Source organism: Chiroxiphia lanceolata, chromosome 3 (assembly GCF_009829145.1).
Source record: "Chiroxiphia lanceolata isolate bChiLan1 chromosome 3, bChiLan1.pri, whole genome shotgun sequence".
In the NCBI taxonomy this organism is placed as follows: domain Eukaryota; kingdom Metazoa; phylum Chordata; class Aves; order Passeriformes; family Pipridae; genus Chiroxiphia; species Chiroxiphia lanceolata.
The window spans coordinates 1,178,376-1,199,430 of NC_045639.1; the positions used below are offsets into that span (position 1 = coordinate 1,178,376).

The 21,055-nt window shown below is 49.0% G+C and overlaps 3 protein-coding genes across 3 annotated transcripts in view; 1 reads left to right on the top strand and 2 right to left on the bottom strand.

The window, feature by feature from the left end:
- The first annotated feature begins 597 nt into the window (after nt 1–597).
- On the top strand, nt 598–3,668 carry LOC116784172 (toll-like receptor 2). Its single transcript, XM_032682470.1, has one exon. It carries the CDS (start codon nt 598–600, stop codon nt 3,232–3,234), a length of 2,637 nt encoding a protein of 878 aa, XP_032538361.1. The 3' UTR covers nt 3,235–3,668.
- A 1,874-nt stretch (nt 3,669–5,542) lies between these two features.
- On the bottom strand, nt 5,543–8,636 carry GPR75 (G protein-coupled receptor 75). The gene has a single exon (XM_032682471.1). The coding sequence runs from the start codon at nt 8,634–8,636 to the stop codon at nt 7,134–7,136; it is 1,503 nt and encodes a 500-aa protein (XP_032538362.1). The 3' UTR covers nt 5,543–7,133.
- A 4,969-nt stretch (nt 8,637–13,605) lies between these two features.
- PSME4 (proteasome activator subunit 4) overlaps nt 13,606–21,055 on the bottom strand; it is a 47,801-nt gene continuing 40,351 nt past the window's right edge. Inside the window, exons 44-47 of the mRNA XM_032682469.1 lie at nt 18,292–18,454; nt 16,634–16,767; nt 15,531–15,665; nt 13,606–14,910 (exon numbers count right to left, since the gene is read on the bottom strand). Of these exons, the coding sequence (XP_032538360.1) occupies nt 15,531–15,665; nt 16,634–16,767; nt 18,292–18,454 (432 nt within the window). The 3' untranslated portion in view covers nt 13,606–14,910. The remainder of the gene's footprint in view (nt 14,911–15,530; nt 15,666–16,633; nt 16,768–18,291; nt 18,455–21,055) is intronic.

Here is a 21,055-nt window from a genome sequence, read left to right on the forward strand (position 1 = left end):
GGAATCCTCCAAAGCCCCCAGATACGGGGGCAGTGACCTCTCCCGGCTGCCTCAGACAAACCTCCCACGTCCCACTTCCAAGCAAACTTCCCCTGACAGGTAAGGCCCAGCAAACCACAGGTAAATCCTCGGCAGAGCAAAGCTCCAGGGGGCTGGGATCACGGGAAGATCCGTGGTCACAAAGTTCCGTGGAGCTTTACTGAGGTGGCTGGACAGGTTTTGGACGGGTCAGACTTGCCTGGTTGTTGATGAGAGACATAAAAGAGACGTAAAAGAGTCCCACGGAGAGGTCCCAGACTGGCACTGCAGATTGTGCAATGGAAGAGGGCATTGCAGAGGTGCCTGGGGAGAAGGGAAAGAGAGAAAAAATAATTCAGACTTTATCTACAATGACCTGAAATGAATAGTGCCCTCCTTGAATCCTTATCTGACACTCCCTCTCTCTTACTCTCAAATAAGTTGTATTTCCTTTTGGTAGATCAAAAGGGATTCATGGATGCAATTAATGAAACGATTTCTGGATTTGCAAGTAAATTAGGATTATTTTTGAACACAGACCACATCATAATGATGGATTTGACATTTCTTTTCTCCAGGATGAGGGTCCTTCCCGTCTGCCTTCATCTCTACTTCGTTTCTTTCTTATTCAGTGGAGCACATGGATTCCTAACGTGGAGAATACCCACAGCCTTCCCAGTAGTTTATAACTACTCCTATTCCAACCTCTCCTCTGTCTCAGAAGCACAAGCCCCCAAAACAGCAAGAGCTCTCAATTTCTCACATAACGTCATCGAAAAAGTAACCAAGAGGGACTTAGAAGGTTTTGAGGCGCTGGAAGTTCTGGACCTTTCCTACAATCGGATTCGGGATGTTGAGCCCAGTGCACTCCAGAGCCTGCTCAGCCTGGTTTCTGTGAATTTGTCATTCAATGACGAGAAGCTGCTTCTGTCAGGTCTCCCACCCCACCTGGAGCTCTCAGCCACTGGCAACGCCTCGGGGTCTTTGCAGCTTTCCAAGCATCCTGGCAAGTCCCCAGAGGCTGCTCCGGAGCCTTCTGTGCCCACCGAGGAGCCGCCACCTTCCAGACATCCTCCTGTCCTGGAAAACCTTAACCCCAGGCTCAGGCGGAGCGCTGGGGATCTTCTCCGGAAGGGAGGGACAAACACAACAGTGTTTCCAGCGTTTCCAACAGCCACACCGAGGCCCAGCCTCTGCGGAACTCCGATCAACGGGACACTGGATCTGTCCCACAGAAACCTCTCCGAGGACGAGCTGATGCTAAAACTGGATGAGGACGCCTGCCAAGCTGAGCTGGCCAGCGTTCTGGAGCTTGACATCAGTCACAACGACCTGAAAATGGACCTCGTGTCGCTGTTCGTCCTGTTCCTGCCGATGGAAAACGTGCGGTCGATCGACGCCAGCTCCAGCAATTTAACCATCAACATCCTGGATGTGGGGGCCATCTGCAAGTTCCCATTCCACCAGCTCTTCTTCGTCAACATCAGCCACAACCCCATCAACAGCCTGGACACGCTGTGCCTCCCTTCCACCATCAAGGAAATCGACTTGTCCTTCACCAACATCAGCCAAATCCCCCGGAATTTCGCTGCCAAACTGCTTAACTTGGAAAACATGTACGTCCAAGGAAATCACTTCATCTACACGGCCTCTCCGCACAGCGGGAACGCACTTCCAACGTGTGTCCCTCCCCCTGGGACCGTGCACATCGAAGCCATTTCCCTTGTCAGGACCCAGTTCGGGACACCCATTGAAAGCCTTCCCAAGAAAGTGAAACACCTGGGCATGTCCAACTGCTCCATCGTGGAGCTGCCGGAGTGGTTTGCTGACACCATGGAAGAATTGCTATTTTTGGACCTCAGCCACAACCGCATCTCTGCGCTTCCCAACTTCCCTCCCTCCCTGAGGCACCTCGACATCAGCAACGGCGACATCAGGGTCATCCCCCCCAGCCTGAAATCCCTCTCCAACTTAACAATGTTTAACATCCAAAACAACAAAATCACGGAGATGCACGTGGAGTATTTCCCATCGGCTCTGAAAACCTGCGACATCAGTAAAAACAGGTTGAAGGTGCTGTCCTTAACCAAGGCCCTGGGGAACCTGGAACACCTCAACGTTTCTGGGAACCTGATTGCCCGGCTGGAAACCACCGACCCCCTCCCTGTGCTCACCAGCCTGGACAGCAGCCACAACCTCATCCCAGAGCTGCCCGACAGCCTCGGGGATTCCCTCCTGGCGCTGAAGTATCTTAATTTATCGGGGAATAAGATCTCCTTTCTGCAGCGTGGCTCCCTCCCAGCCTCTCTGGTGGAGCTGGACATCAGCGACAACGCCATCACCACCATCGTGGAGGACACGTTCGGCCCGCTGACGAGCCTCAGGGTCCTGACTGTCCAAGGGAGACACTTCTTCTGCACCTGTGACTCCTACTGGTTCGTGAACGTCTACATCCACCAGCCCCAGCTGCAGATCAGGGGCAGGGGGGATGTGAGGTGCAGCTTCCCCCCGGACAGGAGGGGCTCCCTGGTGGAGAGCAGCCGCCTGACGCTGCTGCGCTGCTCCCTGGGGCTCCAGCTGGGAATCACCGCCGGCACCGCCGCCCTCGCCGTGCTCCTGCTCACAGCCCTGTGCTGGCACTTCCACGGGCTCTGGTACATCAGGATGGGCTGGTACTGGTGCATGGCCAAGAGGAGGCAGTACGAGAAGAGGCCTGAGAACAAGCTCTACGACGCCTTCATCTCGTACAGCGAACACGACGCCGCCTGGACCAAAGAGAACCTGCTGGAGAAGCTGGAGAACGACGGGTTCAAGATCTGTTACCACGAGAGGGATTTCAAACCGGGGCACCCCGTGCTGGGGAACATATTTTACTGCATAGAGAACAGCCACAAGGTCCTGTTTGTCCTCTCCCCCAGCTTTGTGAACAGCTGCTGGTGTCAGTACGAGCTGTACTTCGCCGAGCACCGGGTCCTGAATGAGAACCTGGATTCCCTCATCATGATCGTGCTGGAAGACCTCCCGCCCCACAGCGTCCCACAGAAGTTCAGCAAGCTCAGGAAGCTGCTGAGAAGGAAAACCTACCTGAAGTGGAGCCCTGAGGAGCACAAGCAGAAGCTGTTCTGGCATCAGCTGAGAGCGGTCTTAAGGACAACCAACGAACCCCTCGTGAGAGCAGAGAACGGAGCCGCTCAGGAGATGTACGAGCTGGAATGAGACCTGAGGAACTGGGAAGGTTGTGCCTGGAAAGCCTGTGGTCAAACAGAAGTGTTTACCTCCTGCAAAGGTCCAGTGGTGCCACAGGGTTTGCCTGGATCAGCCCCAGGAGAGGTCACTGGCGGCACTGTCGCACCTGCGTTATTCCCTCTGATAAAGGAATCCCGAAGGGATGAGACCCAAGTGCTGAGAAACAGCCTTTTCTTCCCAGGTGCTTGAATTTCTCCAGCTATTTCCAGCATTTCTGCAAGTGCAGTGGATGCCACCTGAAGGGAAGAACAGCTCAGGTCACACTGCATGTCCTCGCTGCTTTTTGAGGTGGTTGCAGTGATAAGGGATGTAAAGATTCCCAGAGTAAAGATTCCTGGTTCCAGGACAGCCTAAGGTGGGAACACACCTGTGTGCAGGGAAGAAAGCCACAAGCCAGGCTGGCACACAGGCTGCAGCTCCTTTCTGTGGTTGGAGCAAGAAAAGATGAAAGATTTACTAAATTCAGCCACCTGAGAGGTGCCACTGCAAACCCACACTGCCCCAGCCTTTGGCCTCTGTGACTGCTGGGAGAGAGCAGACTTGGAAACTTCTATAAGTACAAAATAAAACATCCAACCAATGCAAAAACCAGCTGAGTGTGTCGGTGTCTGCTGTTAGGTAACTGGGATTAGCTTTGATTCATCATAAATCTCTGAATAAACAAAGTTCTGTACATTGTTATTTAGATTTAGGAAAGCTTCACTTGACAACAGCCACCCTGACCCATGTCCAAGGGACTCAGTGCCACCTCTGCATGGCCCTTGTCCTCACCTAGTGCCACTGGCTGATTTTATTTATTGTGTTTGGGAAAAAAATAAAAGGAAATTCAGCTGATCTAATTTTCACATTCAAGGAAAAAATCAACAGGCTGTGGCACAAAATAAACACCAGGTGAGGACAAATCGTTTGGTGGAGCACCAAGTCTGGACTTGCTCCTACAATGAGTGAACCCAAATGACTTCCCAGCAGAAGATCCCAGATCCAGGAATTGTAGGATGTCTGTGTGCAGCATGTCTGGAACACAGACTCTGAAAGGGAATTAGCTCTGCTCAGACAAAATAAGACAAATCCAGACCTATTTGCTGCCAAAAGGGGGGGAGTCATGAAACAAAGATCTGCATTTACAGAGAGATCTCCCAGAACTCACCAGGTGCAAACCCACCTTTCCTCAGCAGCATCAACTGCTTGGAGGTCTCAGATTTAGAGGTTGAAAAAACCCAACCCTGCAGCCCAGCAGCTGAAAAAGCCAACTCTTACCACCCACAGAAATTTAGGACTTAGAAAGGCTGTGAATTATAAAAACATTTCAATGTTTCTGTTCATTTAAACAACCAGAAGTCACTTATTAACGAGATTAAGGAGCCCCAAGTCATTCAGCAGCTGTTTTTCTAACAAGCTTCTTTATGCTTTCTCCTTTCTTTCTCAACCACCCAGCGCTCACATTTCCCACTTACTCTCTTCCCACGTTTCCCACCTCCTTTGTCCCGCACTTTGTTCCTTCCCTCTGCCTGGATCTCTGCTTTTCAACCTTGCAGTCACTCTTTGCTGGTTCCTTACTGGACCTTTACTGGTTCTGTGCTCAGCGAGGGGCTAAAAGAAAAAGGAGAAGTTATACTCCCGATTATTTTATCACAAAATTGATTAAATCAGTCCACGGTTCTCTGCGAAGTTGTACCTCCCTATTCCCAAAATCCAACCTCGATTTACTACACCCACAAACATCCCACAAAACAACGAGCTCAGTAAAACTGACAACTTCAATCAGGTTTTGCTCCTACTGCAGATGAAAAGGTGCTGCACCTTCCTATCCATACTTTTCATATTAACCCCAATATTAACACAAGGGTGGTATATCAGGAGCACAGTTGGCACCAGGAGTTAACAAAGTCTTTTTTGTACTAACACATCACATAAAGGCAATAAAACCTCCTTCTTGGACCCTTCTTGCTTTACTCCCACGTGAATATTCAATGCAAACGACTTCCATGAACGAGGTGTGAGGGGTTTAACCTTGTAGCACGTGCTGAAGTTCATGTGATCCAAACTAAAGGCACAGGAGAAGCTGCACACACACACACAGCAAACCCCAAAACTGCTTCATCTGTATTTTTTCCCCTCCAGCACAATTTGTACCGAAAAGAAATTCAACTGTAGAACAACCAAACAAGACTTTCAAGTTATCTTCTATACTTAGTTTAGAAAGAACCCTGTTATTCATTTGGAGAAAAAAAAAAAAATTATCTGGGCAGAGACAAAAGACTGATGGAAATAATTTCAATTTTACATTTGTATTAGAAAGTTGTTCACATCGGGTTTTATTGCAAGAAAGCTGGTTCGAATTATTCAAAACTAATTCAAATTCAGTGCTCAACAAAGAACAGTGTTCCAGGAAAACCTCCAAAGTAGTTCAGTGAACAAAAACCCCGAACCAACAACTCTCTCACGCAGCAGTTACCGTGGATGTTCTTCTGTTCCTTGTTTCCAAAGTAACAAATCACCTTCCCATCGCTGGCATTTTCCTAAAGATGTGGTAGTTTTCCTATAAGGAGGCACCAAATGTTTGTGGCAGGGTTGTTTTGGAGACGCTGAGGCTCTGCCGAAGGTGAAAGGTGATTGCTTGTTTGGCAGAGATTTGGTGACCTAGAGCCAGAACCCTCAGGAATTTAAATGTCCCGAGTCATTGTGTCTCACAGGGAATTCCCACAACATGTGACACAGTACAAAAATAAAACACAGTTCCTTTCCAGTTATTTGTTTGCTGTGTAGACCGACAGAGAAAGTTTCTAAGCAGACAGATTAAATCAAACTGATGTTAAGATTTCTTAAAAAAAAAAATCTCCGAAACTTGTAGTTGGTCAGGACATGTTAACATTTAAAAACGTTAACAGCTGTAAGTTCTGCCTGTCCCAATTTATAAAAACCATGGACAAAGGAGCAACAAGGAACACAACTCCACGCCTAACAGCTCACCAGTTAGGGAATTCCAGAGGTGACTGCATTACTCCTGTCCTAGAATATTGCAACATTCATCTTTATCTCACGTAACACCAATAAGTAGGTATTGCACAGCTACTTCTAGCAGAGGTAAAACACCTCTCCAAATTATTTTGGGATACACAACACCACCATCCTTAAAATAAGCACCCAGCAGATATTGATATATGAACTGCAGAGGTTTATTCCAGTGCTGTACTTCCCAAAAGTCCTTCCCAGAGGAAATATAACACTGACTAATGCCTTGTCCCACTTGAAGAGGCAGAGATCAAAATCCTGAACTTCAGTGGAACCTGATGGAAATTTTGCCATTTACCTCAAGGGAACCAGGATTTCACCCTGTGAACAGAAAGGGCTTTTGTTATTCCTGAAAGGTGCCACCAGTTTTTCCAACCTTCTGAGAGAAATTTCAACCCCAGTAATACCAAGCACCCTCCCAATTCTTCCTTCTTGAAAATACAAGATATTTGTAATACTCTGCCTTATCACAGAAAGGGTTGGGTTGGAAAGCTCATCCAGTCCCACCCCCTGCCATGGGCAGGGACACTTTCCACTAGTCCAGGTTGCTCCAAGCCCTGTCCACCCTGGCCTTGTGACATAATAAATCACATAGTTAGGGCATTTACTTTCTTTACTCGTCCAGCAGTAAAATTCAGTACCAAAAACACCCTCATGTAACGATTCCAAACACAAATCTAAAACGTATCCCCCTTTTTGACTTGCCAATGAAATTCCAGAGAAACCCCCTGACGGTCACCGCGGCGATCGCCCAGCCTTGTCTCCAAACAGCTGGACACCAACAGGAATGGCACTGCCATTAACTGGCAGCAGTGCTGTGTCACCTCCCCAGCCACCCTCGGGGGTGGTGGGTCAGGCTACACCGAAGGCACCGGGATGTGCCTGGTGAGGGCAGTGTCGCAGTCCCGGCCCACGCTGGGGGTGGGATGGGCGATGTAGGGCTTGGAAAAGCCAAACGTGGAGCTGACCGGCTGCAGGCTGTTGGGGGTGCTCACTTCTTGGGAAGGGCTGCTGTTGTACACGCTGTAGTAGGGCTCGATGCGGGTGTTCATGGGGGTGGAGCTGCTCTGGCCGCAGTGCTGGTGGCCCGCGGAAGCCCTGGGGCTCAGCACGCTGTCCTTGGAGTGGCTGGGAGCGCAGGCCTGCTCCAAGCTCTTCTTCTGAGCCTTCGGAGACAACATGTACGCCGAGTTGGTCTCGTGGTGGGAGGACTTGTTCCTGTTGACTTCCAGGCTGCCCTTGCCCATGGCCTGGAGCCGGGTCCTGTGCTTGCAGCAGCAGAAGACGAGGGCGGCGTAGCGCAGGCACCACAGGACGCGCCGCCGCAGCCCCGCGCTGTTGCGGGAGTAGATGAAGGGATTTAACCCGGACTTGAAAAAAATGAGGGTAAACCCACACAGCTCAAACTGGTAGAGGACGAAGCCCCCGCTGCCGGACAGCACGTCCTGCACCAGGGAGATGCCCAGGGGCAGGCAGCACACCAGCACGGAGAGTACGATGACCACACACGTCCCCACGGCCCGGGAGTCCTTGGCCGTGGCCAGGTTGACGGTTGACGCCAGCGGGAGCCGCCCGGCCTGCTTGGGCTGTCCGGGGGCCTGTCCGCAGCTCTGGGTCCGGTACAGGGCTGGTTGTGGCCGGGGGGTGCCCACGGCCAGCACGGGTGGGCCCTGCCTGGCACGCGCGTTCCTGCGCAGGGCCCGGGCGATCATCACGTAGGACACGGCCACCACGGCCACGCAGCAGATGAAGTCGGCGATGTAGAGGTAGAGGACGAGCCTGCCCCGGCCGCTGGCCAGGCTGGCCACGGGCAGGCAGCGGCGGGAGCCACGGGCGCGCAGCGTGGCCAGGGTGGCCAGGGTGAAGCTGGCGGCCCAGAGCCCCAGCGTGAGCAGCAGCGTGCGGGGCGCCGAGGCGGCGCGGGGCGGCTGCCGGCCCAGCACCACGCGCAGCCGGTGCAGCGCGATCGCCGCCACCGTCTTGAGGGACATGATGATGAAGCCGGAGCTGGTGAGGTGGAAGGTGAAGCAGAAGGCGCCCGGCACGCCGCGCGCCGGCCCCAGGAACAGCACGAAGGCGAACATGGGGGCGGCCACGCCGCAGAGGAACAGGTCGCAGAAGGACAGGTTGAGGATCATGAAGTCGAAGTCGGTGCGGAATTTGCGGAGGGCCGGGTCGAAGAAGGAGAGCAGCACGATGAGGTTGCCGTAGGAGCCCAGGCAGAAGACGAGGGCCAGCAGGGAGGCGCAGGCGGCCAAGGTGGCGGCGTGGGTGCCCTCCCGCAGCTCCGCGGGGCCGCTGCCGTTCGCGCCCAGCTGCTCCTCCCCGGGCCCCGCCGGCAGCCGCCCCGACCCGTTCATCGCCCGCTCACCACCGCCTCGGGGGGCTCATCCCCGGCCCGGCCCCCGCCGCCTCGGGGGGGCTCATCCCCGGCCCGGCCCCGCCGCTCACCGCCGGCTCTCCGCCGCCATGGCGCCCGGGCCCGGCCCCTTCCCCGCCCGCCCCGCTCCGCTCGCTCCGCGGCGGGGCCGGACCCGCAGCCCTCCCCCGCGCTCCCGGCGAAGGCGGGCCCGGGGCTGCCCCGGAGCGGGGCGGGGGATGCGGCACCGGCCTCCCCAGAGCTCCCCAGAGCCCCCCCGGCGCTGCTGCACCGCCCCGTTCTCAGCTTTGATGCGACGGGCTGTGCCAGCACAGAATGGTTTGTGTGGGAAAGGACCTTAAAGATGATCCAGTTCCACCCCCTGCCACGGGCAGGGACACCTTCCAATAGCCCAGGTTGCTCCAACCTGGCCTTGGACACTTCCAGGGATCCAGAGGCAGCCACAGCTTCTCTGGGCTACCTGTGCCAGGGCCTCCCCACCCTCCTGGGGAGGAATTCCTTCCTAAAATCCAATCTCAATCTACCCTCTTCCAATTTGAACCCATTGCCCCCTGTCCTGTCAGTACTTGCAAACAGCCTTGCCCTGCCTTTCCTGTAAGTTCTCTCCAGGCACCTCAAGGGATCATTCTGAAATACTCACAGGGAGGTGAAGTCCAGAAAACTCTCCTTGTACGTTCTCCCAGCTGGCTCAGGCACACACAACCCAGGGGCCTCCGTGTCACTGGAAATGCAGGTTGAAGAGATCAAAATCCAGCCAGGCAAGGCACAAAAACGCTATGGAAGTACAGTAGATCCAGTTTCTGACTTATGCATGGTACTTGTCTTACAATCATATATACATCAGTCTTAAACTTGTCTTAATAACCATCCCCTACCCCAGCAATCATACAGAGTTGTTCTTAAACTAGTTGTGTACAGGAGGGGGAAGGTCCAAGACCCAAAACATGTTTTCCTGTGGCTTCAAGGTATGTTCCCTCTCGGCTTGGCTGTCACTTATTTTCCCTCTTATACTTTTGTTCTCCAGCCTTGGTTAATTTGAATTCTGGGGGTGAATCCTACTGAGCCCTACTGACTACGAGTTTTTTTTTCAGGGGCAGCTGGGCTCTCCCTCCTTGGATTTTATTATTTATAAATATCAGAGGACACTGCATTAAGTGATTAAACAAGGCTGACAAAATGTCAGCCTAATGCAAGAGCAAATTACTTCAAAGTGGTTAATGCTGAGGAAATAGTGAGGATTGTTCCCTTCCCATGAAACCAAGGAGCACAAGATCCTCACCTGCTTTCTGAGCAGGCAGCACACCTCACACTTCAGCTGGAAACAAGACCCTGTATAAAAACTGACCTCAGTTTCACACTGTGTCTAACCCCTGAGGCCAAAGCCACAGGAGTAACAACACATTTTGCATAATAAGAGACCTCTAAAAGGTTGGGAAGGTCTGTGTAACTCCAGGTGTCCTCTGGCCAAACGCTCAGCCCTGGGTGACCACAGTTCAGATTCCAGTTCCTAAAAGAGCAGGCAGAAACACACTCACAGAAATAAAGCTGCACCTGTCTCATGGGATTGTTTTCAGCAAAAGGAATGAGCAAGGCTGAGTCTCTGAACTCATGTATGCTTTTGAAACCCCTGAAAATGGATTTAGGAGTCAAAACTGTAATCCTTGGGTTTTACAGCAAGTCAGCTGCTTTAGAACTAGTTACCTGCAATAGAGCCAAAAAAAAGTCTGATTTTTCTCTTGGTAACAGGTTTAGATTGTCACTCATTTCACTAACACAGTGTTTAACAGGTCTGTGAGGAGCAAGGGTGGGTTTAGTTAGGGTGTTTTACCCTAACTGCAGTTTGAAATGAAGGAGAAGTATTGCTGGTTAAAGTCTGAGAGGTTCAAACATTCCAGCAGAAAAGAGGGAGAAGGGTTTGTACTCGGGGAGCAAGGAAATGAGCTGAGGCAAAAAGACCTCTGTGGGAGCACAAACCCCTGCCCAGCCCCTTTGGCACAGCAAAGTGTCTCACTGGACTGTCCCTTTTTAAAAAGAGCTTCTTAACTTCTTAAAAGAACTGTCAAAGTTTGGGGTGGAGGAGAAAAGCATGGGAACAAAGCCTGTTTTGCAAGGCAGAAATCACAAGAGCAACAACTCACCTTTAATCCATCAGAAATCAAAGGTAGAGGCTTACAAATATTATCAGCAGAATTATCAGTGCTGAGAACACCCTTGATGCAAGACCACTTTCCTCAGAGTCACTCTCCCTCCCAGGGAGAGAAAACTAACCCTTTTTCCCCCTCTCACCTCAGGGACTTTCCCTCCTAAATCTCCCTTAACGTCTCTGAGAAGCACCTTCATTAGAAATCCTCTTCTGCAGAGCCTGTGCCCCAAGGTGGCTGTGGACAGTGAGTATCCTGTGACAGGGAAATCCCCAAAAAGCTGCCTTCCAGGTACTGCCAGTGAGGATGTAAAACACGTCAGCTGGTAACTCACAGCAGGGTTAAAGTTAAAACATTCCAAGGACAGGGGCCAGCAAAACCTTCTGCTGCCATGTGGGTTTATTTTCCCTTTTACATCTTACCAGATCATTGTGTTTTCCACAGCACAGGGGAAGCTGGAGGCTCTGCTGCAGGATTCCAGGGAGCTGAAGCTGTGGAGGAAAGTGTGAGACTGAGCAGAGTGTGGGATGCTGGGGATGCCTAACTGTGAAAAACTGCCAGGAAACATCAGCCAGTGCACCCAGCACAGGGCTCCCAGCAGCCTGGGAAAGGATACAAAGGATGAAAGGGGACATACTTGGATGTAAAAGGGACACATCAGAAATAAGGCCCTTCATCCCTTTTACTCTCTAATTAAAACCCCAAACCACCCACACACGAATTAGTTCGACTTGTCAGTAACACATCCAATTTTGAGCCTGTGGTACCACCCAAAAGCACAAGTTTAAAGTGTTATTCACCTACTGGATGATTTTTCTCATGTATTTTTATCAAAATAAGCATCAAATATATTTGGTTATGGAAATATGGGAGATTACACCACTTAATGTGACCATTTAATGTTCTAGCATGAGAATAACTGAGCAGTAGCTCACTGGCAACTTGAGCAAAAAAACCACAAAACAAAATCAACCAACCAACAACAAAAACCCCAAACAAACAAAAACCTCCCAAGCAAATAAAACCCCCCGAAGCAAACAAAAAACCACCCAAAAACCTCCCACAAATGAATTCTACCTTACATTTTTGCCCTTCCTTGGCTTCACAGTGTGGTCACAGGTTATCTGTGCAGACTGACAGGTCCCTAAGGCTATCAAGGCTACCAGACCATCTCCAAGGTGTTTTTCCATCTCCCTTCCTGTTCCAAGGGGAAAAATTCTCTCTTCTCATGCTAGAGCTGTCTCCCTCTCCAGACTGAGGTCCTGCAGTTGGTTCAACTCAAAGGCTTTAGGGAACAGACAGTAGAAGACATCAAAGTGATGGCAGCTCTGAATTCAGGATGTGTGTGTTGCTCGGGGAAAGTCAGGGAATAAAAGCAGTAATGGAGTTGTGGTCTTTGATGAAGATCTCAAAATTGTTCCTACAGTTCTAGAACAGGAGACTAACAACCCTTCCCTCACCAAAAGTCAGTCAGGACAGGTTTGTTCACACTACCACGTGTATTTTGAACCATTTTGCTCTATTTACCAGGTGATTGGTTTGGATCAAGGAATTGACTGTGGATTCACAACCAGCAGTTGGGAATTAACACCACCTCTGACCACAGAATTCCCTACTGGATCTTGCAACCAGTTCCACCTACACTTTGACTAAGGAAAGAAACTCCCAACACAGCACAAAGCAGCAGAGCTGGACCCCACCATGACCTGCCCTCCAGGTAGGCGGGACAGCACGTGCAATATCTGCTCCAACAGTTCACCAGCCAACACATCCTCTAAAGATGATCCTCTGCACCAAATGCTTTCCATCACTTGTAAAGTTCCTTGTTCTATCAGTAAACCCATCTCCACTGCAAACTAGTTTCTCCAGTTCCCAGAAGTTACTGAGTGTTTTCCTGGTACAAAGTGTTTTTCCATAAATGCAGCAGCTCGTTTCCAAGCCACCAGAACGAGGTCTTCAATTAACCCTTAGCATTGCCTTGACTCACTGCCAGATCCCCAGGGCAAACACAGGCCTCGCCCAAAAGCTCAAGAGCACAGCAACGACCCGAAGCTGAGGTCTCAAAATGAGACTTGAGAAACACAGTGAGCTGCAGGTGTTACAAACAGTCCATTTATTGGGTCTTTCACTACGTACACAGCTGAGATCAGAGTTTGGCACTACCCTATACAGGGACACATCCCTGTGCCCACACCGCTCCCACCATGACCCGCTCTCCAGATAGGCAGGACAGCACGTGCAATATCTGCTCCAACAGTTCACCAGCCAACACATCCTCTGCACCAAATGTTTTCCATCACTTGCAAAGTCTCTCATTCTGTCAGCAAACCCATCTCCACTACAAACTAGTAACTTCTGAGAACTGGAGAAACTAAGTGTTTTCCTGGTACAAAGTGTTTTTCCATAAATGCAGAAGCTCATTTCCCAGCCACCAGAACAAGGTCTTCAATTAACTCTTAGCATTGCCTTGACTCGCTGTCAGATCCCCAGGACAAACACAGGCCTCGCCCAAAAGCTTAAGAGCACAGCAAGGACCTGAGGTCTCAAAACAACCGATTTCCACTTGAGAAACACAGTGAGCTGCAGGTGTTACAAACAGTCCATTTATTGGGTCTTTCACTACGTACACAGCTGAGATCAGAGTTTGGCACTACGCTATACAGGGGTACATCCGTGTGCCCACACCGCTCCCACCATGACCCGGGAGCTCCCAACTCTGGGATCGGTCACACGCTCGGAGAAAGGTCTGGGTGCTCCCTCCCATGCAGGGAACAGGGAACACACACCCCAGCTGATGGGCTGTTCCTGTGTACCTCCCGTGTTCCGTGAGGGCATCACACCAGGGTGTGTGATGGCAGCACACACGTGGTGCAGTGAGATCTGAGTGAGACACGGCCAGAATGAGATACGGGGGGAAAAAACCAAAACAAACCCTCTCTTGCCTCTCGGACGCAGAAGAGATTCCGTTAAAGAAAATAATTTAAAAAAACTAAGGATGGCGTTTTGATTCGATACAAAAGCCAGAACCACTACTGTATTAACATCTAAGTATGAATCTTTACAAATTAATCTCACAATGGTGTTATGTAAAAGGTTGCAAACTGTACAATGTTTTGTCAATGCAATGCCTCTACAATTTATACAGTCTTTTACAACTATGTAACACATATTAAACAGGTTATTACACAGCCGATTCATACCAGTCTCTGAACAAAGCTTCAGGCAAAAAAAACACAGAGCTTCCACAATCTTCAAACGAGATATGTTTGCTCAAACAGTGACAATCTTTATGGGAATACACTGTTAAAAACTGCCTTTCCACACTGTGCATACAATATCATTCTGTGAGTTCAACCACCACTTACGGTCCATCATTTCCTATCTTAATTACATGGAGACATCAGTCTTTTCCCCTCAGAAATACGCAGATAATCATAGATTTTTTTATTCCACCCGTGGCCAAGTTCCCTCCCAAGGCCTGGCCAGGCAGGAAGAGCCGTCCCTCCCCGCGCTCTGCCCCGCCACCACCCACACCACACAGGGACCAGCTATTTACATTTGCACAAGGAAGGTACAAAAAGGCAATCCTGCCCTGAGCTGGCTGGATGAGACCCAAATCCCAGGAGTGAAAAATAAAAACTCTGAGGAAGGCAGGCTCCCGGGATCGTGTGCTGAGCAGGGGAGGGGTGCAGAGCTCCGCTGCGAGAACTCCGGGGCGCGGCACTCTCCGGTTCTGCATATCCGTGATGCTGGAATCAGCTGGGAACAGGGGTCAGGAAAAGAGGGTAGGAAGTGTGCAGTGGAGGTCACCGTGTGCAAGGAAGCAGAAACAAGAGTGATGTGTGGTGCAGGCCCAGGAGAAGGGTCTTGCCATGAACTCACGATCGGGCCCCGCGAGCGCAGCCACGAGGGGACCGTGGGGGCTCCCACAGCTGCTCCCTGGGGAGGTGAAATTCATTTTGGATAGAACCAGGTCCTTATGTTTGTATTTTTAAAAGTGGGTTTGATTAGGCATCGGGATTTCCAACACAAAGTTCTCGACATGATCAGTTGCTTTTGAGTCTCCTTTATTTCGCAGACAAGTTCCTGCATCCTCATTGTCCCGGGAGAAACCTGAAAGAGAAGGAATTCAAAACACAAACATTACCTCACACTGTTGTATATATTTGAAAACACACTTTAAAACTTCTCTTGGAATACTGTCACAAAACACCACAACACAAGAGAGGTGGGAGTCTTGTAGTGCAACAAAGAGAAACTCCAGGAATGGATTCCCTCTTTGGGGACGTGCCTGTGGTGAGGAGACCAGGCAGGGTGGAAGAGGAAAGCGTGTGGCAGCAGCCATTCCCCATCGGAGGTGTAGGTGATATACTGGGCTGGGTGGCAGCTAAAGTCCTCACAGGCCCCAGGAGCACAAAGCAGCACGTACCTCCCCTTTGGGGACACTGCCAGGCATTTAAAAGGCAGCCAACTGGCAGAAAATGGAGAAAAGGCACATCAATAGTCAAGAAAACAAGTGTCAATGTCTTAGCAAAGCACTGGGGTAACACAGGGACACATGGAGAGATGGGCAATATTTAATCAAGGTAAATCTGGCCTTGACCAAAGCCACTGGAGGGGGGTAAGGAGGGCAGATTTGGCTGCCCCAGGATGAGGGTTTCCCCCTACTCTCCCCAGGATTCCTCAGGCTGACACGTCTGCCAGGTGATGTCCCAACACATCAGCTCACCCACCTATGCATAATAGCAGGGTGAGACCAGGAGGTCGGTGAGCACCAGGAGCTGGTCGTCCGTGAACTGCTGCTTGTGCTCCTGCCAGTTGTCGTGGTGGGTCCTGCGGAAGTTGGACAGCGTCTTCTTCACAGTCATCTGCAGGACACACAGTCAGGAGGGATCCCTGGGCCCCGTGGATCCCAGCTCCACGCCCAAACAAGTGGAATACAACACACAGAACTGCTCAGAGCATCACCAAATGCTGGAGCAGAACCGCAGGTCGGGAGGGCTCCGGGGAATTCAGCCCGGTATTTTAATTTTCACAGCTCTTTTGGCCAGTGGTGTGACTCCAACACCCTCATAAAAAGAATTCTTGCACCTACAGTTCTGAGTTGGAAAACATTCAGGGATTCTTATGAGGTAAAAGCAAAATGCTTTTCCCATGCTGCCTTTCCCTGGGGTGTTGCAACCAATGGTTTGGGTCTCAGAACATGGGAAAGCAGATGGTAAGCTCATAGAAACACATCAGAGGAAAAACTGTCTCCTGTTATTAAAATAACTAAGATTATTATTAAATTAACAAAAGAAAAGTCCCATCAGTTCAGTTTCCTGCTTCAGGAGGTCACACCACAGCAAAGTTCGCTAAATCTAAGGAATTCTGCAGCTCGCTCCTCTAAAACAGCACAGGTTAACAAAACCCAATACAGGACAAAAAAAAAAAAAAGAGATTTAAGGGCAATTGTTTCATTAAAAACTTATTTCTAGGGCTGCTAATAAATCTTTGTTTTAAGAACTTCAGACTGATGTTTTGGTTCAGGTTGCTTTCTGGAATGGCACCCACAAAAGGGGTATCTTTAATTCAAAATAATATATATATACACACATTTTAAATACAGTTCCTGCAGTTTTCAGCTGATGTTTTAAACTTGAGAACAAGGACAAATGCACCACAAAAAAAAGACTTAAAAGCAGACCATGATTTAACACTATGTGGAATCATTCAGTAAAGGCAGCAGACACTGAGTTTCTTAACAGGTTCCTATTTTTTTCCTGAGAAAGGGGAACTAAGAGCAAGCCACTATTTTAGCTGTGTCCTCCTGACCACAGAAACGCTGTGTTTTTACCTCGATGGGCTGAGGATCGTTCAGGTGGGCACTGAGATCCATGAGGAGCTGGGGCATCCAGGTGGGCACGTCGTAGGGGCTGGAGAGGATGCAGGCGCTGAGCCCCAGGACCCCGGCGTGGCGCTTCACCAGCTCTGCAGGCACAGGAAATCACACCCAGGGAAAATAAAACAGCAGCAAGACCCCCCCCCCACAGGACAGAGACCTCCACCTTCTGCAGAAATCCAGGGAGTTCTACAGGCACAGACCTATGGATCCCCAGATTCGTCCTTCATTTTTGGTTTCTATTGGAAGGACGTGTCAGGGATTCATCTGCAACAGCTCTACGCTTCAAAAACACTTCCAGTGAGCTTCCCTCTCTCAAGGAAACTCATAAATAGTTTGTAGTGAGCTTGATGTATATAGGAAAAGTATTTTCACCATTACTAAGCTGACATGATTAAATGTGAAGCAGATCTATGGAGTATTAAATGGTGGGTTTACATGCTGTCCACACAGGAAGGCATTTTACCCTGTTGGAAGTTGAATTTCTCCTGACACACATGTTAATATTCACAGTGAAATTATAACATCTCTGTTTCAGCTCTACTGAAACCAAGCAATGCACCAATTCTGTGAAAATGTAAAAATAACAGTACTTTTGAAAAATCACTAATGGAGCATTTTATGAACAGCTGTTTGCCTGGACTGGAGCCTGACAGAAACAAATGACAGGAATGACACCATGGAAAATATGGAAACTCATTCTGAGTCAAATGGTTGTGACTCCCGTGCATTAAGTGTCCAGTCAGAAGCCAGAGTTGCAAACTAAGGCTAAGGGGGTTTTTTGTTCTATTTTTTTTTTGGTTGGTTGTTTAGTGGGGCTTTTTGTGTATGTTTGGTTGGGGGTTTTCGGTTTGTTTGGGTTTTTTGTTTTGTTTTTTTGTTTGTTTTTTTTTAGAATAAAAGCCACACTACTAAAAACAGAAGGTAAAAAAATGCGTTACGACAGCCAAGGAAGTTTATTTACTGAGGAACTTGCTATCCCTAATCATCTGCATCCTTAACTCTGCGAGCTGGGAAGTGGAAAAAAATCTCTTGAGTGTTAATTCTAAAAGAGCTAAGAAGTTAGTTTAACGCAAGAATACATGGTAAAAAAATCTGCTTTTGCTGTGTACTCTTGTTCATCATTTCTGCTTGCACATCAAATTCTTGTTTTCATTTAAAAAGGACAAGGATGTGCAGCAGGGATTGGGATCTGCACTACGCAGACAGAAACAGAGCATAGGAAGAAATTCTTTCCAGAGAGGGTAATCAGGCATTGGAATGGGCTGCCCAGGGAGGGGGTGGATTCTCCATCCCTGGAGGTTTTTAAGGTAAGACTGGATGTGGCATCAGTGCCGTGGTCTGGCAACCACAGCAGGGTTGGACTTGATGATCTCGGGGGTCCCTTCCAACCCAACTGATTCTATGATTCTATAAAGGTGCAGAAGGACAAGTGATTTGCCATTATGGTTTATGAAATGCTTAGGAAGGAAAAGCATCCCCCTGCTGTTATCTTTTACCAGGTACACATTAATCTTCCAAACACTGCTTAGCCCCCACCCCTGCAGTGCTGGCAGACTTTGTGCAGCACAAACCACAGGTTTGCCCCCACCCTGCTCCCCTGATTCCCTTACCCCCTGAGGGAATGGTGTCCCCCACGGAGCCCAGGTCCCTCTTCCGCTTCTTGGGCAGCCTCATCTTGCAGAGCTGCTCGAAGTGTGTCTGCATGGGCTGGTCCATGGAGAGGAAGTTGCACTGCAGGAGCCCGCTGAGCGTGGTGGCTGCCATCTCCCTCACCTGGGCATGACACAGAGCAAGGGCTTTTAGAGCCTAAAATCCCTCTCTGAGAACAGGTTCACGGATACCACTTTGAGGAATTTGCTGCATTTAGGTTGGAATGACAGAGACAGAAAACACGTGTTATGAGGTTAATTAAGGGAGAGAAGGTATCAGGCTCTGAGAGGCCTGTTTGTCCTTGGTGTGCTCTATCCTAATGAAATACAACAAAAAGGTTGGCCTAGTAGTCATGAATTAGACAAGATGGACATTTAGGGAGGTCGAAGAGCTGAGTAAAGAGGTTTTTAGTAAGACTTTCAACTCAGGAAGAGTTGAAAAGTTCATGAAGATGAGGAGCAAGAAAAAGACCCCCATGAGGCCGAAGAAAACAGAACGACCCCCAAGAATTCACCCAAAAGGATGACTCCGCCCCAAGTTCCACCTGAACCCCACCTGATATGAATATTATAACTAGATGATGTAATTGTAATAAGTATTCATGTAAAATATTGTAATCCCTCACCAAAATTGTATAAATTACCTGACTTTTCACTGAGAACTTGGGAGCCGGTTTGTCCAGCGCGAGCTGGCTGGCACCCCAACGTTGCTTGAAATAAATACCTTTGCTGCTTAAAGACTCAAAACTGTCTCTGGGCAGTCATTTTATGCTGTTTTGGCATCAGGCACACCAGCACACACAGTTCACAATTAACAACCCCACCAGCACAGCAGCAAACTGGGATTTAGGGACACCCAGCTGGGCCAAGTGGCCAAACTCCACCCAGTAGTACCAGAATTCTTTGAAAGACACAACAGGTGCTGGATTAATAAGCCACAATAAATAACTTCAGTGGCTTATGGCCAACAATTCAGTTCTATAACACCCCAGAATGATAAACTTCCTTGCCCCAAGTGCCAGACCTTTGCACTACCTGAATAAAAACACAATTCCAGGTTGGAAAAATAATGTTCTCTCGTGTAACACAGAAACCCCAGAGAACAAGACTAAACTAAGTTTTCACCTAATTTCCAAACTACTCAAAATACAGATCTCCTTTTCCATTCCTTTTAAAACAGCCACAGCACCTTGTCAGTGGATTCCAAGGAGAGCCAACTCAGAGCTGCTCTTAAAAACAAACGACTAATTTCTCAGGATCGCTGATTTCTCTCATCTCCTCAAAGCTCCCAAAGCCACCAAGTCACAGGACTGTAAGGCCACATTTAAACTGGGAACCCCTCCAACTCTCACTCCTGCTTCCAGTAATCCAAAGCTGCCAAAAACCTCCCCCACATTTCCAAACCTGCAAACCAAACGCCGACAGCGGCTGCCAGGTTTTTGGGAAGTAACTGCAAACAGAACATTTGTCTCTGTGGAGCACAACCACTTCCCAGGGCCCTGAATCCAGGGTGGCAGATTATAATAAATGATATCCTCGAACACAATGTTCTGAGCCTCCCCCAAAACAATAAGTACAGCTGCAAGTGCTGCCATAATTAAAGACGGCAAGCTCGACTAAGCTCTTGAGACCTCGCTCTGCTCCATTTCAATTTCTACCAGGTATTATTCAAACCTGATCCACTTTGCTAATGGCTGGGGAAGGAGGAGGTGAGAGCCTGCCAGTGCTGTTTATCAGCAATTTGTGAGCCCCCGAGGAGCTGAGCCATTAAATGAAACACAACGTGCTAATGGCAGAGCCCGCACACATAAAGCAGCTCGGCTGGGAAGTGAGCGAGGCCCCGAGTGAGCTGGGCTTATTTACATCACTACTGCCTGCATTAAAACCACTTTAATTCCTAAATTAACCACCCATCTAGAAGGAACACTCTGCTGCAAGGAGCACCTAGAAGCAAAGCCTTTAAAACCATACACAAGGGCAGCTGATCGCTCATCACATCTAACACTATATATTTACATATATATTTATCAATCATCACACTCACAGGGTGACTTTATGGAATACAAAAGCTACACAGGAATAGCAGAGGAATCTTGCAATCGACTACAGGATTTGGGTTTTTTTGGTCAGAAGTGACCAAAGTCTGTAAAACTGCAACAATACCAGAACAAAAACCACTGAGCAAAACCCAACTGCAGAAGTTGCAAGGGGTGCTAAAACAGAGAGAAAATACTCCCATTCCTGTAAAACTGTGGTGTAATATAAGAAATGTTCATCAAGACACGAGTGCATTCTGTGTATTAAAACAAAAGGATGGGTTGGATCATCAGGACTGGACCTTTGTATCAAAACAAGCAAAAAAAAAAAAAAAAGTGTCTTAAAATCCAAGAACCAAACCCTCAGTTCTGCAGGGTAAACACACCAAATCCTAGCTAAAGGTGAGGATGCTCATCCCAAAAATCCAGCATCCAAGAGCTGCACAGGAATTACTCTGCAGGATACTGCATCCTGTCAGTTATTATCGAGGAAGAACGAGATTACTTTTCAAAGAAAAGTGAAAGCTTCCATGGCAACAACACGACTGGAAGTGGTTCTGAACAGGGAGCTCTATGTTTCTGTAGTGCAGAGGAATCATTTGGTACGTTTAGAATAACAAGATAAATTGCATTCGAGTGAATAAAAGGGATTTTTTCAAAATGATGGGAGATTATGAGGTAAGTGTTCT

Excerpts from the sequence above, each read along its gene's own strand:
- LOC116784172 (XM_032682470.1), top strand. The coding sequence starts at position 598 with ATGAGGGTCCTTCCCGTCTGCCTTCATCTCTACTTCGTTTCTTTCTTA.
- GPR75 (XM_032682471.1), bottom strand. The coding sequence starts at position 8,636 with ATGAACGGGTCGGGGCGGCTGCCGGCGGGGCCCGGGGAGGAGCAGCTG.